General features: G+C 42.4%; 1 protein-coding gene across 1 annotated transcript in view; it reads right to left on the bottom strand.

The window, feature by feature from the left end:
• Positions 1-8,348, bottom strand: part of LOC310777949 (L-amino-acid oxidase-like) — a gene marked incomplete at both ends in the record, with an annotated part of 9,716 nt that extends 1,368 nt beyond the window's left edge. The window contains 6 exons of the mRNA XM_083638284.1: positions 3,015-3,083; positions 5,255-5,396; positions 5,955-6,067; positions 7,577-7,790; positions 7,914-8,003; positions 8,320-8,348. Coding sequence (XP_083494410.1) covers positions 3,015-3,083; positions 5,255-5,396; positions 5,955-6,067; positions 7,577-7,790; positions 7,914-8,003; positions 8,320-8,348 — 657 coding nt within the window. The remainder of the gene's footprint in view (positions 1-3,014; positions 3,084-5,254; positions 5,397-5,954; positions 6,068-7,576; positions 7,791-7,913; positions 8,004-8,319) is intronic.
• Between the last annotated feature and the right edge of the window lie 7,435 nt (positions 8,349-15,783).

The following is a 15,783-nucleotide window of genomic DNA, read 5'->3' as shown; positions in this document are numbered from 1 at the left end:
TGTCAAAAGAGCCGCAGCAGCGCACGGGGACAGTGGCTGCCTGGCTGCTCTCTTGCTCCCTCCCCTGGTCGCTCTGTAGCTCTCTTTCTACAGTCTGTGCTCTGCAGCGAGTGCTGGGCGGGGGGATTGAGTTTCGGTCTTAGTTTCAGTCACTTAAGTTTGGATAACAAGTATTTATTTTGATACGAGGAAGCTTTGCTCTGTGTAACGATATCTTTATCCAGCCGAATAGCGACTGGTGATGTGCAGTTTCGAACAATTTTTCTTTTTGACAAATTGGGAATACCTTGATACCACTGGTACTGTGACTTGTTTATTGATCGAATATAATGTATTTGTAATCAATAAACCAGTGGTAACAAGGTATTTGTCATTAAAATTTCAAAACGACCGACTCGTTCCCAGTCATACATCCCGGCCGTGAATTTCTATCTGCCTTCTCTCTCTATCAAGTCTTCTGCTTCTCTCTCACTATTTAAGTCCCCAGATTCTTACACTATAGGCAATCATATTATATTATATTAATCATATTATAGGTTCAAACATACATACTTCGGCATGCGCTGGGACGCGTCATCAGTGATGTTAGCTGGGGTCGTAAGGTGTTTCGGGTCTCTCAACATCATACACCCTCGCCCAGTAGATAGGGATGGGCATTTCTAGCAAAAACACTATTCGAAATTCGCTGGCCAAATTCGAATTTAATTCGAAATTCGAAAATAAAAATAAAAATGTAAAAAAAAATTAAAAATTTATTTTTTTATTTATTTATTTTTTTGTGAGTGAAATGTTGCATTGTCTCCCCTGATTCTAAGTCTACGGCTTTATTAATTAATATAAAAAGCTTCTGCTGTGGATTTTTAGCTCAAACAAGCATTGCACCACTGAAGTAAAGAACATGTTACATGACATTGACATTTTCGAAAATAAAAAACAGTTTTGACAATCATGAGTGGTTCATTAAATATTTAGTAGGCTCAGGACTGAGTGCCAAAGGGGTGCCAAAGTCACTCCCTCTCCCTCTTCATGGGATTTCATCCGCCATTCATTTTTCCATAAACCTTGCTTAAAATGCTTATAAAAATTGTTTTACTTGCTCAAACCAAGCGATTTGACTATACTTAGAATCAGGGGAGACAATGCAACATTTCACTCAATTTTTTTTTTTTTTTTTTCGAATTTCGAATTTCGAATTTCGAATTTCAATAATAAAAGTCGACCTTGATAATAACAACGATTATTCGAAAATTCGAAATTCGATGCCCATCCCTACCAGTAGACCCAGCCGAGGCCGATTAAGACCCCGACCCGCGTCCCGGAAGCAGCCGCTACGGATCAGCCTTCCTACTCTGTCTGCTACGTTCCCGCGGAAGGGCTGATCACACCCTATCCGCTGCAATAGAGCTAGTGCTACGCCGCAGTGTTGAAAGACCCTTCAGTGCATGGAGGCTCAGGCCCTGTGGGTTTCTCCCGGCCGCGCTCCTCCCTCGTCTCACCAGACCCTCCCTAGTGAAAAGGCAATCCTACCATGTTGCAGCATGGGCAGAGGACGCCTCAAGAAGGCCTGTGCGCTGCACGTCATTCGCCTGCGACGAGCACCTCGCTCTAGCCTGGAGGACCCCAGGCCTCGCCGATGTTCACACAGATTTTCGGGAGGCTAATCCGTAGCGTTTGTGGATTTCTCCCTCACGAGAGAGCCAGGCTGGGGGTGCTAAACCCATCCCGTACCGGGTGCCGTCTCTCCGGCTGTCAACTGTCTCTCCAGCTCGTCACCAATCTATACTTGGTTGTCACCTAGACTATTCCTAAGTGCCACTGGCAGGGTGGCCAGAACAATACGTTCAAACATACATACTTCGGCATGCGCTGGGACGCGTCATCAGTGATGTTAGCTGGGGTTGTAAGGTGTTTCGGGTCTCTCAACATCATACACCCTCGCCCAGTAGACCCAGCCGAGGCCGATTAAGACCCCGACCCGCGTCCCGGAAGCAGCCGCTACGGATCAGCCTTCCTACTCTGTCTGCTACGTTGCCCGCGGAAGGGCTGATCACACCCTATCCGCTGCAATAGAGCTAGTGCTACGCCGCAGTGTTGAAAGACCCTTCAGTGCATGGAGGCTCAGGCCCTGTGGGTTTCTCCCGGCCGCGCTCCTCCCTCGTCTCACCAGACCCTCCCTAGTGAAAAGGCAATCCTACCATGTTGCAGCATGGGCAGAGGACGCCTCAAGAAGGCCTGTGCGCTGCACGTCATTCGCCTGCGACGAGCACCTCGCTCTAGCCTGGAGGACCCCAGGCCGCGCCGATGTTCACACAGATTTTCGGGAGGCTAATCCGTAGCGTTTGTGGATTTCTCCCTCACGAGAGAGCCAGGCTGGGGGTGCTAAACCCATCCCGTACCGGGTGCCGTCTCTCCGGCCGTCAACTGTCTCTCCATATAGATATAATATAATAGATAATATATAATAGAAATATTATTGTGATATTAGAGATCAAAAAAGGGGTGAAAGCACTATAATTTCACGATAAACTCTATTGAGCACTATATACCTATATAGGGAATATTATCGAAATATTATCATGTTTACTTCTCTCTCTCTGCTTGTGTGTGCACGCATGCACGCCTGATCGTTTCTCTCACTCTCTGTTTAGACACAGACTGTAAAAGTTTAAGTTTATGAAAAAGTCAGTTATTTGTTTAAATCCTCTTATTTCACTCAATGGCCTTTGTGCCCTGGCATGTGGCCTTGTGCCCTAAAAAAAATTGATGGCTGAAGGCCAAAAGACCTTGCCCCTAAAATGATGAATATGTTATCCTTTGGTTCTATTGTATAACATTCAATAAAGAACTGTTGGCTACCAATTGAACATTTTACAAAATCCTATGTTAAGTACAGTACATAACATCAACAAAAGCAGCAAAGCTTTCCTCCCTGAGACCTACAGTAGCAATCACAGATGTATAGGCAGTGGAAACAAAATAACTTGAAGGCATGCAGAGAACATGTATCTCCTTACCTTCACAGAATAAGAGTCATATTTCTTCTTGGTCACGTTGCAGCCATTTTCAAGCAAATCCTTCCTCACCTGCAAATACATAATTTTGAAGCATGTTGAATTTTAAGGAATTTGCATGAATAATAATGTTTAATACAAGATGAATATGACCTTAAAGGGACACCTTACCCTAAAATCCAAAATACATATTTTCCCTCTGACCTGTAGTGCCATTTATCCATCAGCATCATTTTGTGTTAGTTGCCCGAGTATTGGAGATATTTGCCATAGAAATTTCTGCCTTCTCTCTAATACAATGGAACTGGATGACACTCCGCTTGTGGTGCTCAAAGCGCCATAAAACATACATTTCAAAAACCAGAGGTGCCCAAATGATTTCTTATGAAGGGCCAAAAATCTGGATGGAGGGCCGTGGGCCAAAAATAAATGTTGATTAGGTTATACGTGAAATTACATAACATTAAAATGTATTCTATTTTATAGACAATTTACATTCTAAATCTAAAATAAAATTTCAAAATAATAAAAAACTTTATTAGAACTTGCCCACCAGAGCCTCTGAAAGACTGTAATATCAGCCACGGGATTTTTCTTTATAAAAAATTAATTAATGAATTAATTATGTATTTATGTATTTATGTATTTATGTATTTATTTATTTATTTATTTATTATTTTTGTCAAATCCATGGTGGGCCAAAACACACGAGGGGCGGTCCAAAGTTGGCAAGTGAGCCCCAAATTGGTCAGCCACTCAGCGAGCATTTTTAGGTTGAAAAGACGTTTAAAAAACATTTAGGGTCAACGTTGAAAAAACGCGCAAGAAAGGTTCAAGAGTGAAAGTTTTTTCACCGACTATTTGCAGACGTTGATTAAACGTTCACATTTAGACCATATTTCACCAGGATCTTAAATTAAAAATTCAGCACCGCACACGGGATTCGGACTGAGCTATACATTTACTTACAATATCTAGGGAGCCGGGCACATATACTCTATCTCGCACGTGCGTGTGTGTGAGCGTCTATAGGCTGTACGGCTTCAGAGGTTAACTTCATTTAACAACAGCAACTCAGGGGGTACACAGAGCCTATACAGTGTGTTACAATAACAGCGTGCCCAGAGCATCTCGTTCCGCACTTGGTGCAGACCGGTGCAGACTTGCTTTGGTCTAGTAGTCAGTCACAGCTAGTAGCTAGCGTACTTGCGCATGCGCGTTGCTGCAGGAACTAAATTAATTATTTTATAGTATTGCGCTAAACTATTAACCATATGTGTCCTGGAAGCTTTTTGCTGGCACCACATAGCCTATATAGTCCCATTTTTATGATATTTCATGTGACATAAAATGCGTTGAAATGTAGTTTTCTTGTAGACCAGATTTCAACTCTCAGTTACACAATAAAATGGACAAATGCCAATTCACACACTATCAATATTGTCTCTATTCCAAGCTACAACAAATGTCTTAACAATATGATTAACCAAATTGTGTTTTTTTACACGTTGACGTTACCCCGCTAGCCGGGCGAGCGCATTAGCGCCCGGCGAACGTCACGCATTTTCCCATTTTACACTGTGACATTTTCACGTCAAGGTCTAAATGCCGGCTCCTACCTGAGTCTTCACGTGAAGTGAAGACGCTATCCGATGTAAAACATCCTCTTCTTTTAATGACACCTAGTTGTTGCATCCAAATTGTTGCATAAAATCCACTTTTCTGTCTCTCAAAAACCGAAAAGCATTTATCTGGAGCACCTCGACGTCGTTGTTCCGGGTTGCTTCAGATCAGAGAAGAAGAAGAAGCGGTGCGCCAGATAAATGCTTTTCGGTTTTTGAGAGACAGAAAAGTGGATTTTATGCAACAATTTGGATGCAACAACTAGGTGTCATTAAAAGAAGAGGATGTTTTACATCGGATAGCGTCTTCACGTGTGCGCCCTGGCAGGTTAAACAAAGATAACACTGAAACTTAACATAATATACTTAACTTACCTAACCCTAAACCAATTCCACATCTTAATAAACAATAGATCATTCGTTTCTCTAAAGAGATTATGGTGGAACAAAGTTGAGTTCTTTGGTATGGCATCCGAAAGGCCTTCCTTCGACTGGGGTGACATAGCATGAAGGAGAACTTGTAAAATGACTAAATGACTTTGTGATTATTTGTTTGTTTACCAAATCAAGGGCTTCATCAAAGAGCCGTGCAGCTGATTTCCCTTTCTCGTCATCTCGTACATCGTAATTCAATATGTCAGGGTCTTTATCTACAGCTGCGGATTTTCGTAGTATTTTATTCAACAAGTAGTACGTGTTGTTGGTGTCTTGAATGAATTGGTTCCTTTCGACGTCCATCTTGCACATGGAACACAGCATGATTCTGTTGAAGGAACACCTTTCACGTTATTGTTTGAAATGCATAAATGAGAATAACAATGTCACACTGATAGGATTTCGCCCGCGTCTGTGTGTTTGTTTGTCCGTCTGTTAACTTTTTGTCGATTGGCCAAAAGGGGAAGTTTTGGTGGGCCTGGCATATCACCACGTGATGAAATAATAATCCAGGTATGTGAAACAGTCATTTTTGTAGTAAATCCACAGAGCGAGATCTAACAAAGAGTAACTAACAGAGCATAACCAAAGTTACTTCCTCGTGCGCTGTGTGCAGTGCGCATGCGCTGTACTGATGACTGATTATTATTTCATTGCATGGTGAGCACACGAGTCACAACATGCCATTGTAGCGCTAAGCTAAGTAGCAGTGAGAGCTCTACGTTTGTAGTGCACGCAGAGTGAAAATAAAGGCATCTACATTCTAGTTTTGATATCGGCATGGCCTAAACTGTCAAAATGTTGCCGTATCGCTTTAATGAGGACTTCACATCTCACTAGCCCTTGCAGAGGGACACAGGCCTCAGACTTCAACACTGATACTCACTTATTGAAGTCAGGAATTCTCATAGGCCCCAGTTCTGCAAACCAGCCCTCCCTCTCATTTCTGAACGTCTCAATCCGTCCTCCGACACGCCCACTTGCTTCTATTATGGTGACCTGTTTGGGGCAGAATGCAGCAGCAGTGCCTAAGTAACAGTTTAGTAACACTGTTCTACATGGCAAAGTGACTTTGTTTGTTTGTTTGTTTGTTTGTTTGTATTACTGTCATTTATTCTGACAATGTGAACAGCACAGGTTTCAATACCGAGCTACAGATGTGTCACATGTAGGGTTTGTAGCCTATGCTAATTTGCGACCCCCATCCATGGCCTTGCTGAAAAAAGAAATGGCCATAACATATTAAAACATACATTTAGTAATAGAGCTCAACAGTCAGGTGACTCTCCGTGACGTCATTTGCCCCGGAGGTAAGTTCCCCATTCATTTTCTCCATAGACATTTCGAAGAATCCTTATATAACGAGTTTTAAGGCTGGAACCAAGCCCCTATACTGAATCATGAGTGACCATAAAACATTAGATTTGAGCAAGAACAAAAAATATTTCCCCCCGTTGTGATGTATTCCTTCAAGCAGTGGTTCTCAACCAGGGGGTCCCCAGCAAATTAAAGAATTGTTAAAACTTAAACAGACATTATTTTATTTGCAGATGTTACTCATCTAACTTGGCCGTCTTACTGCCACATTGCCAATGCGCAGTCAGGGGGCGCTGCTGTGGCAGCAGTGAGTGTTTTTTTTTGTAAAGAACAAAGAAAACATTTCAATCACAAAGCCCACACTTTTACAACTGTGGCAGTACCGCAGCAGTACCGCAGCAAAGTGGCCAAACTAATTAAGTAACAACTACACCAAGTTAACACAATTAGAAAATGTAGAAGAATGACTGTTTTGAAAATGAAGTTAGTGAAAATGAACTCAAGTATAAGTAAAAGCACTAGTCCAGGACATTACTCAAGTAAGAGTAAAAAACAAAGTAACCTATTTAAAGTAAAAGTATTTTGCATTACTTTAAAAATGTTTTATACTTTAATTATTGACCCCAATAATTTCACCTGGCTTGTCTTTCATTCATCATTCAGATGCAGCCAGGGATGCTCAGTCTGACAATTCTCTGCTTTGCCAGACGAGTTAGAGCTGCTAGCAGCAACAATATTATCACAATCACATACATCCGTTTAGCTACGGCTATCGGCAGTGTCAAATGAAACGGAGACTTCTGAACTAATCTGAGGATGGAGATGATTAACATGTGATCGTCTACACCTGTCTAATTCAATTGGCCAGTCTCCAGCACCAGGCACCCGTTTGTCGCCCTAAATGCACAAGTGATTTTGGCCCTGTTAGCGAGCAGTCCCCAATGCTACTGTGCTGTTTTGATAGTGTGGTGTGCAAAAACAAAATCTGAATTTACTCATTTAAAAGTACTCAAGTAGAATATTGATGATTCAAATTACTCAAGTAAGTACTTGAGTACTCAAGTACAAGTTTTTTTGTGTGGATTTGTACTTTTTAAGTACAAATCCACATAAAAAAACTTGTACTTGAGTACTTTCCACCTCTGCTTAAAGCTTCCATACAGATTGCAAAAAAAAAACTATTCTACCTACCGTGTGGCCAGCATCCTCCAGAAGCTTAGCTGCCATCAGCCCAGATATGCCTGCTCCAACGATGGCCACATGGCGAGGTTCCTTAGCCAGACAAAGACCGTCCCGCACTATGGACAGGAGGTGTTTGTAGTCAGGATCCTGCAGGCAATAAGACAGAGGGTCCTCTGTGGCATTGGGAGAGGCAGCGTCCCAGCACTCATGCACACACTTGTCTCTTGGAAAGGTTTGGGGCTATAGAGAGAAAAAGAAAGAACATTGTTAACCAAATTAAAATGCTGATCCTGCAGCATCTGCGTGTATGTAGGTGTTCATTATAGTCTTCACCCACCAAGCCTACACAGAGAGGGCCGTCTGTAGGGTGCGCTGGGACAACGTCGGAGGGGTCAGGCGTAGGGCCCGGGTCGACGACACTGTGAACAGTTTGGACCTGGAGAGACAAGGAGAGAATGCAATCTGATGCTGGAGTACATCGTCTGGAGTCCCCAGTCACCCCCTCCCACTATCCAATCAGAGAAATGTTTGCATTTCTGGGAAACAGAAGGTTGGATCGTAATCCAATTAAAAGACTACACATGTACTTTTTCACCCCCGAATCCAACACCACCCACAGTGAGTCTCTACAAGTTATGGTTCCAGTTTGCTGCAGCCGATGACTGGAACAAATTACAAAAAACCCTGAAAATGGAGAGCTTTGTCTCCATCCGTTCCTTCAATCACTTAATTACCAACACTATGGCTCACACTTGTCGTTGCTCCTCATGATGCTGTCCATGTTGCCCCTTTCCCCCCCTCCTTTTCTCTGATTCCCTTGTTCTTGTACTCACTGTTGGCTACTGTGTAACTTTTATGCTTTTATTTTCCCCCCAACCCCTTTCCCCTCAGGAGGTTTTTTTTCCTCCCACCAGGCCGTTATTGAAAATAAGAATTTGTTCTTAATTAACTTGCCTGTTTAAATAAAGGTTGATGATGATGATGATGGTCGCGGAGATACGTCTGCCCTTGCATGCAGGGCTACAGGTGAGAGACAGAGTACAGCGGGCGGAGGGTGGGGGGGGGGGGGGGGGGTGGGGGGGGGGGGGGTGGGGGGGGGTGGGGGGGTGGGGGTTGGGGGTTTGAAGTTACTGACCAAACGCTCTATTTCAGTGATTGCAGAATATAGAGCCATTTAACACTTATTGTAACACACAAAAATCACTTACAGCGCCTTTTAAAGGTTTGTGCTTGTTATGCCTGCTGACCATCTTTGGACCTTTGGAACAAGAGTTGTTTGGAAAAATAGTTTTTGCCACACCCGTTTTTTGTGTGTTTTTTTTTAATCTGATATTGATAGCCATGATGCCAAAATCATGGCAGCCCAAAATCAGCCCTAGAAGTATTTGGAGCTGGCAAGTGTTGATTGGTCCCTTTGTCCACACATACAGCTGATAATGGCACAGGTGCAGCTGTCACTCATACAGCTGATATTGCACAGGAGCTGTTCCAAACCATCTATCTAAAGTCTTACATTTCCTCTCATGGGTGCAGGCATACACACTGGCATTATGACATGTCTACCACTGCACATCATTCAGTCTAGTAATGACATGGACTAAGGCAGCATTCTGGTTGATGTATAAATGAGGACATTTTGGCTTACCCATGGCAAGGTGAGGAGAAGACAGAGGTGAACCAGCAGAGTGGATCCTCCCATGTTGTCTCTCTCAGAGTGTGATGCTGCTTCTCTCAAACGCCCCCCTTTATATAGACAGGCTGATTGTTCACAGATGTATTTGCTGTACAGGTGATGCAACCGTCCGTGACTCAAAACAAACCTGCACACACACACACACATGCACACACACACACACACGCACACATGCACGCACACACACACACACACACACACGCACGCACGCACACACACACACACACACACACACACACACACACACACACACACACACACACACACACACGCACACACACACGCAGGGTGCACCCACTCAAATTTCAAAGTTCAAAATGTGGGCAGGTTTGTGCAATATTTACGGTTGGTGACACAAAAAATAAATTGACACAAAGATTGAATGATTAATTAAAAAGAATGAAAATGGGTCTTAAACATCTTTACAACTTTTTGGTAGAGCAGTTCAGTCCCTTAGAAAATTTAAGTTACATTAGGTTTATTCATAATCAAGTTAATGCAGTTACACCATAGTTATATGTTATACATATGTTATATGTATAAATCCAACACACAAATGCACACCATTCAGATAACTTGTAGTCTACATTTGCATGATCCTTTCCCTCTGCCCCTCTTTGCTGCTGTCTACAGAGTCACATACACTTGTTCTTCTGTTACCATAGCCAGAATATACTGATTGTATCACCCCAGGGCTATAGCACGAATCAGCGTGACATCACCACCTGGAAATGCGGAACCGCAGCAGTTAACTAGTATGAGTTGTGCCAAACAAACGTTAATATCTCAAAAACTATACATCACATTGCTTATTATGCGCTTATGCTTATTTCGACATTCTGAGTGAGAGCAGAAGTAGCTCAAGGGCCTGATGTATAATATGTCGTGTTAAAGTTTTTTTTTTATGAGGTGAATTTTAGTAAAAAGCACAGCCTGCTAGAGTGGGGACACTCAAGGCTCGCTCCATAGGGTCCCATTATACAGTAGATGGTTTTAACTTGACAACAATAACACATGGTCACAACCCCCTGAATATCCGGTTTACTAAACCCCAGAGAAAAAGAAGAATATCCGGTCTACTTCCTGTATACATAGCTGAGCGCATACTGATATTCATTAATTCGTTCATATTAAATGTTAACGTTAGGCCGTCTCCGACAGACACAGTAACAACGTAGCCTATTTCGGTCTTTATGTCTTGTACTTTAGTAGTAGTAGTTGTTGTTGTGTTGAGAGTTGCCATAACAACCACCCCTGTCGGAAAGACGTGCACACTGGGTAGTAGGAAGCGTTGTTGTCTGGTCCGGAGCTAGCCTGAGAGGCTAATAAAAGCTACATGTTACAGAGTAAAGCGGACTAATCAGTACGTTATTGCACGCATAGGCCTCTCTTTACATTTAAATGTTTATGTTAATATATATATAATATATATATATATATATATATATATATATATATATATATATATATAAGTATGTCAGTATATAGAAATAGAAGTATGTCAGTGTTCCCCCTGAACAGTTGAGAAAGTGGTGGACACTGTAAATAGTTAGCACTGTGAAGATCATACAATTCAGTAGGTGGTGCTAATGCAACATTTACTATAAGGATGCCGATCGCCATAAAACACAGAAGAAGAAGCTGAGAAAAAGGAAGTGCTGTGGCGTTGCAGCTGCTGAAAACCGTCTGTAAAGTTGCCCCTAGTAAGCCGTTTGTTTACCAATGCTGATCCCTTGGATAAAGCTTATGTTCTCCATCAATCCTGACTCTAAACCAGTCTGCTTTCACAGGAGTGCATCTCTTTGCACTCTTGTAGGCTAAATACATTCATGTAAGACGACTCCAAGACTCCTGGCTCCAATCGATCTCAAGTGGGTTTTCTTAAGGTGGCTCCATATTCTATTTGGCTGTTAAATTCCATTCTGCAACAGTCCCACCATGTAGTCGGCGCATGGAAGAGAAATATGATTTGATGTTACAGTACTTTACTTGTTCATGCTGGTACCTAACTACAGTAAGCTTCATAGCAACCTGCCCTATGTGACACTGAGCACTGCACATCATTTCAACCCTAACCCTCTAGGGAAAGACAGGGCCACTCAATCCGCTGCTCCGGAACTACCCGGCAGAGTAGTTCCGGAGCAGCGGATTGAGTGAACAGCTGTATAAGGAAAAATAAATAATAATAATAATAATAATGACAATAACAATAAATAAATAAATGCACCAGAGAAATACAAGATAATGCTATATTTTTATCATTTCTCCTACAAGAGCAATAATAGAAACGCAAAATGACGATGGCCCCTGGCTGCTTATAAGCAGGATCGTGGCCTCATTCAAATAGGCTAAGTAAAAATCTGAATGCTACAAACTCAGTTGCATCTGATGTTAGATTATATGGTGATTTTGTGCTAAACAGCTGTGAAGGAAGTAATATGCGTGCACACAGCACTGGCCCGCCCACATTTCTCACTGTCCCACCCAGCCAAGTTTGATCCAAATTCAGAGCCGCCACGGGGCGCACCAAGTGCAGTGAAGTGGCTGATCTTCTCATTAATACACAATCTTTGCTGAATGCTGATGCTCAGGTACCATTTCACCAACTTGTGGAAATGCATTAGGCAGCTGAATCCAGGCGATGCGAAGTGTGATACATGAGGTAACTATAGAGACACTGGCCCCTATCGTTGCATCGGCGCTGTTTCTAGGCCGAGTGCCTGGCGCAGCGCAAATCAGTGGGCGTGGACCAGCGCACTTGATATCTTGGTCTTGGCGCTAGACGCAGCCTCAACCATTACAACCACGCCTTTTAAGCGTAAAATTATGCACCGTCAGTTCATTGGATAAGTGCAATAAACGAATCGCATGCTTGCCTTTTAAGCTCCATTCCAGTGGTCCAGCAAAACCAGACGAAACCCAAGCCTCTGATCCCCCCCCCACCTCCCTTCATCCCGTCTGTCTCCATATATCGGCTATTATTCCATATTATGATGCTTCTCAAACCAATCTAATTGCAGTTTAAATACTGCAAGCATGTAAATATGCTACACTATAGCAAGATCAAAGTGAAAATAATGTTCTAAACGCATCGGATAGAAAAAAATATAGCCGGCTGGATGTCATGAGATTAGATGAAATTTGGCCAGAATGATATCGTTTTCTCTCTTCTCCCCCACTGCACGATGCAACATCCTCTGAATGACACCTATCACTTTTACTGGATCTGATTACTTTATTCTAATTTATTTAGCCTACTGGATTTTATTATTGAGTATTTGTATTTTATTTGGTCTATGCTTTCCCCCCCCCACCCCCTGCCCACAGGCTCTGACAAATATGTTCATTCTCAATAAAATCTTCAGTAATCAATCAGACTGGCTTTAAAAGCCAGGGGGTGCCTGGGAGGGGAGCGGCCGGGCCTCGAGCGGCCTGTCGGCGATCCAGGCCGGTTGCGGGAGTGGGCGCCGCACACCCCAGGTCCCGGTGGAGGGGAGGGGGAGTGGATGGGAGGATAGCCCTCGCCCTCCGACTCAGTGGTTCTCAATCTGTTTGTCAGTCAGCTCCACTGCTGCACGACCCGCCTGCACGACCACCAGCGCCTCATAGCGCACCAGCGCGGCTCCGCTCCCCGCATCTCCTGCGTGATGCCCGCCGTCCTGTGAGGAGGAGAGGACGACCCCGTGCAGGGAGAGGAGAACGTAGAGGACGCCCCTATTAAATTAATCTTTTGCTTTGTCATTGTTTTTCATATTTTATTTAGAATTGTAGCCTAATTAAATATCCCCCTCTCTCTTTCTCATTCTTTCTTGCACTTAATGTAGGCTACACGGCACCTCGGACAGCTCCGCTGCCACAGACGGGGGAAACATTTGGAAATAATTCTAACTACTCTGCTTTGCAAACAGAAAATATAAATACAACAGACAATTCTGTAATGAATAGCTGTAATGAGAGTGGGGTTTGAAGAAGCGCTACACAAAAGTTTCTCCAGTTTCTTTCTCTCTTTCTTTCTCTCTCCCTTTCTCTCACATTAAACGATATACATGCCTGTCAATTATCTGAATGAAATAATAATACATATTAATTAGGAATATTAGTAATATTAGAAGCCTAGCTAATTTCGGGGGGGGGGGGGGGGGGTAATAAAACGTTGAGCTATATTAATACAAAGTTAATATTGCTAATCAAAATGTTCCAAAACGATTTTTTTATACATCAAATATGTGTAGTTAGACAGCTATCCCGTTTGAAAAAGATCTGACAGATATAACTCTGCTGCTGTCTGGATCCTGCACATAAATGGGGATTATTATGATAGCCTAAACTAAATAAATGAAACTGTGCATTGCAGCTTCACCCAAAGCCTGAGAAGGGTTGCCACTGCATGCTGTAATCTTCCAATCTTATATTCTATTGTGTTCTAAACTATTTTTTTCTATATATTCTATTCTCCATTCACTATCCTGTCCCGGGCACTGAATAGGCCTGCTTTTCAAAAGCGCAAAGCGCTAAATTTACGCCAGGTCGGAAGATATCAGTAGGCCGGTATTTAGCGCCGACACGCCTAGTCTCGCCCATTCTGGGACTGCGCCACACCCATTCGGCCTAAAGCGCATTTGGCAGCGTAAAGCCATGTTGATATCGTCCCAAAACAGGTGCAAGGCACGTTTTTTGCGGTTAAGGCCCGTTTTAGCGCCGAAGGCCTGTGGGAGAATAGGGCCCACTGCATGAAATAGGCCGCTCCTGTGCGGTCACGCTCCATGGAACAGTTGATAGCGCCTAGTTAGTTTCATTTGAGTACTGTCTATAGGAAGGAAAGAGATACGGGCCAAGATGAGGAGACCGAGATAAATAGAGATGAGAGAGGGAGAGCAAATGACGTAATGTAATGTAATGAGAGCAGGTAGGATAGCATTAGCATTGTCCCTGTGCTATATGTATATATATATATATATATATATATATATATATATATATATATATATATATATATATATATATACATATAGCACAGGGACAATGCTAATGCTATCCTACCTGCTCTCATTACATTACATTACGTATATATATATATGTATTTATGTATTTATTTATTTATTTATTTATTTGTGTATTTATTTATTTATTTTTTACAGTGCACGCAACATGCAAGATACCCGCTGAATAAGTGTCCAAATGTTCATGTCATTCTGGCCAATACTCCACTTCTGTTATAGCATTTCAGTTTGGAATATGGAATATCTTTCAATAATCGTTATGACTAAAAGGCTAAAAGTAATCTCATGTGTAAGAAATGACTGTTCTACATTGAAGTAGAAATTTAAATAATTAACTCGTTAATTAACCCCTGACCTATAGGCTCAATTTACACAAACACCTAGCATAATTACAGTGTAATCATACAATATTATTGGATAAATATATTATTGTATAGCACATTTTGTTTACGTCAAAGAACTTACATTGCTAAGAACTGAAGGCTAATAGGACGAATCAGCGTGACGTCACTTGCCACCCAGAAATGCGGAACCCCGTGGCAGTTAATAGTATGAGTTGTGCCAAACAAACGTTAATATCTCAAAAACTATACATCACATCGCTTATATTTTGACATTCTGAGTGAGAGCGGAAGTAGCTCAAGAGTTTGATGTATAATATATACATGTCGTGTTAAAGTTGTGTGAACTGTCGCAGTTTTTAAAATACCAGTTTGTTTACAAAAATGCTGCTCGGCTGATCCCTCGTATAGGATGTTCCATCAATGCACAGCAAATCCGCCATTTTGGCCTGAATGAGACTACCGTAGTAAAACGTCCCGCCTACAAAGTGCTGTACCAAAGTACCTCTATAGAGAGCCAATGTGAACGTCACTTCCTGCTTCAGCATGGTACCAGAGATTTTCATCCGCCATTTATTTTCCCCCTTCACATTTAGTAAAATGCGTATAAAAATAGTTGTACTTGTTCAAACCAAACGGTTCAGCTATATTTAGAAACAGGAGAGACCACAACATTTCACTTGGACCAAAACATTTTTTTTTTTTTTTTTTTTTGGTCAGAGTGAAATGTTCTATGGTCTCTCCCCAGGGGCGGAGCGACCCTATCAGCCCAGAGGGGGCGAAGCTCTTAGGGGGGCCCCATCAAAAAAATTTTTTTTTTTTTTTTTTTTTTTTTGAAGGCCAGGCCAGGCCGCAGGGCCGGTTCCAGAACAAGATGACTAGGGGTGCATCCTAGATAGGAAGGGGTGCAGATGCCCGGCCGAAGGCCGGGCCCACTCGGGTGGCCGGCCAAAGGCCGGCCGGCCGAAAAATTTGACATGTTATTTTACTAAAAATAATGCATTTGACCATCATTTCAAATAGAATGATACCACCCAAGCAAGAATATTTCAAGTGTTTCAAGTGCTTTACTGAAATATTTGGACCATATAATGATAATACAATTATCTCAACCTTAAAAGGTTACATATAGGTGCCAAAAAGCCATAAAATCACATCAAAGAACAAAGAAAAACAACAACT

Source organism: Poromitra crassiceps (genome assembly GCF_964638095.1).
Source record: "Poromitra crassiceps genome assembly, chromosome: 6".
In the NCBI taxonomy this organism is placed as follows: domain Eukaryota; kingdom Metazoa; phylum Chordata; class Actinopteri; order Beryciformes; family Melamphaidae; genus Poromitra; species Poromitra crassiceps.
The sequence above is the reverse complement of the archived record's forward strand: the minus strand, read 5'-3'. Positions and strand labels throughout refer to the sequence as shown.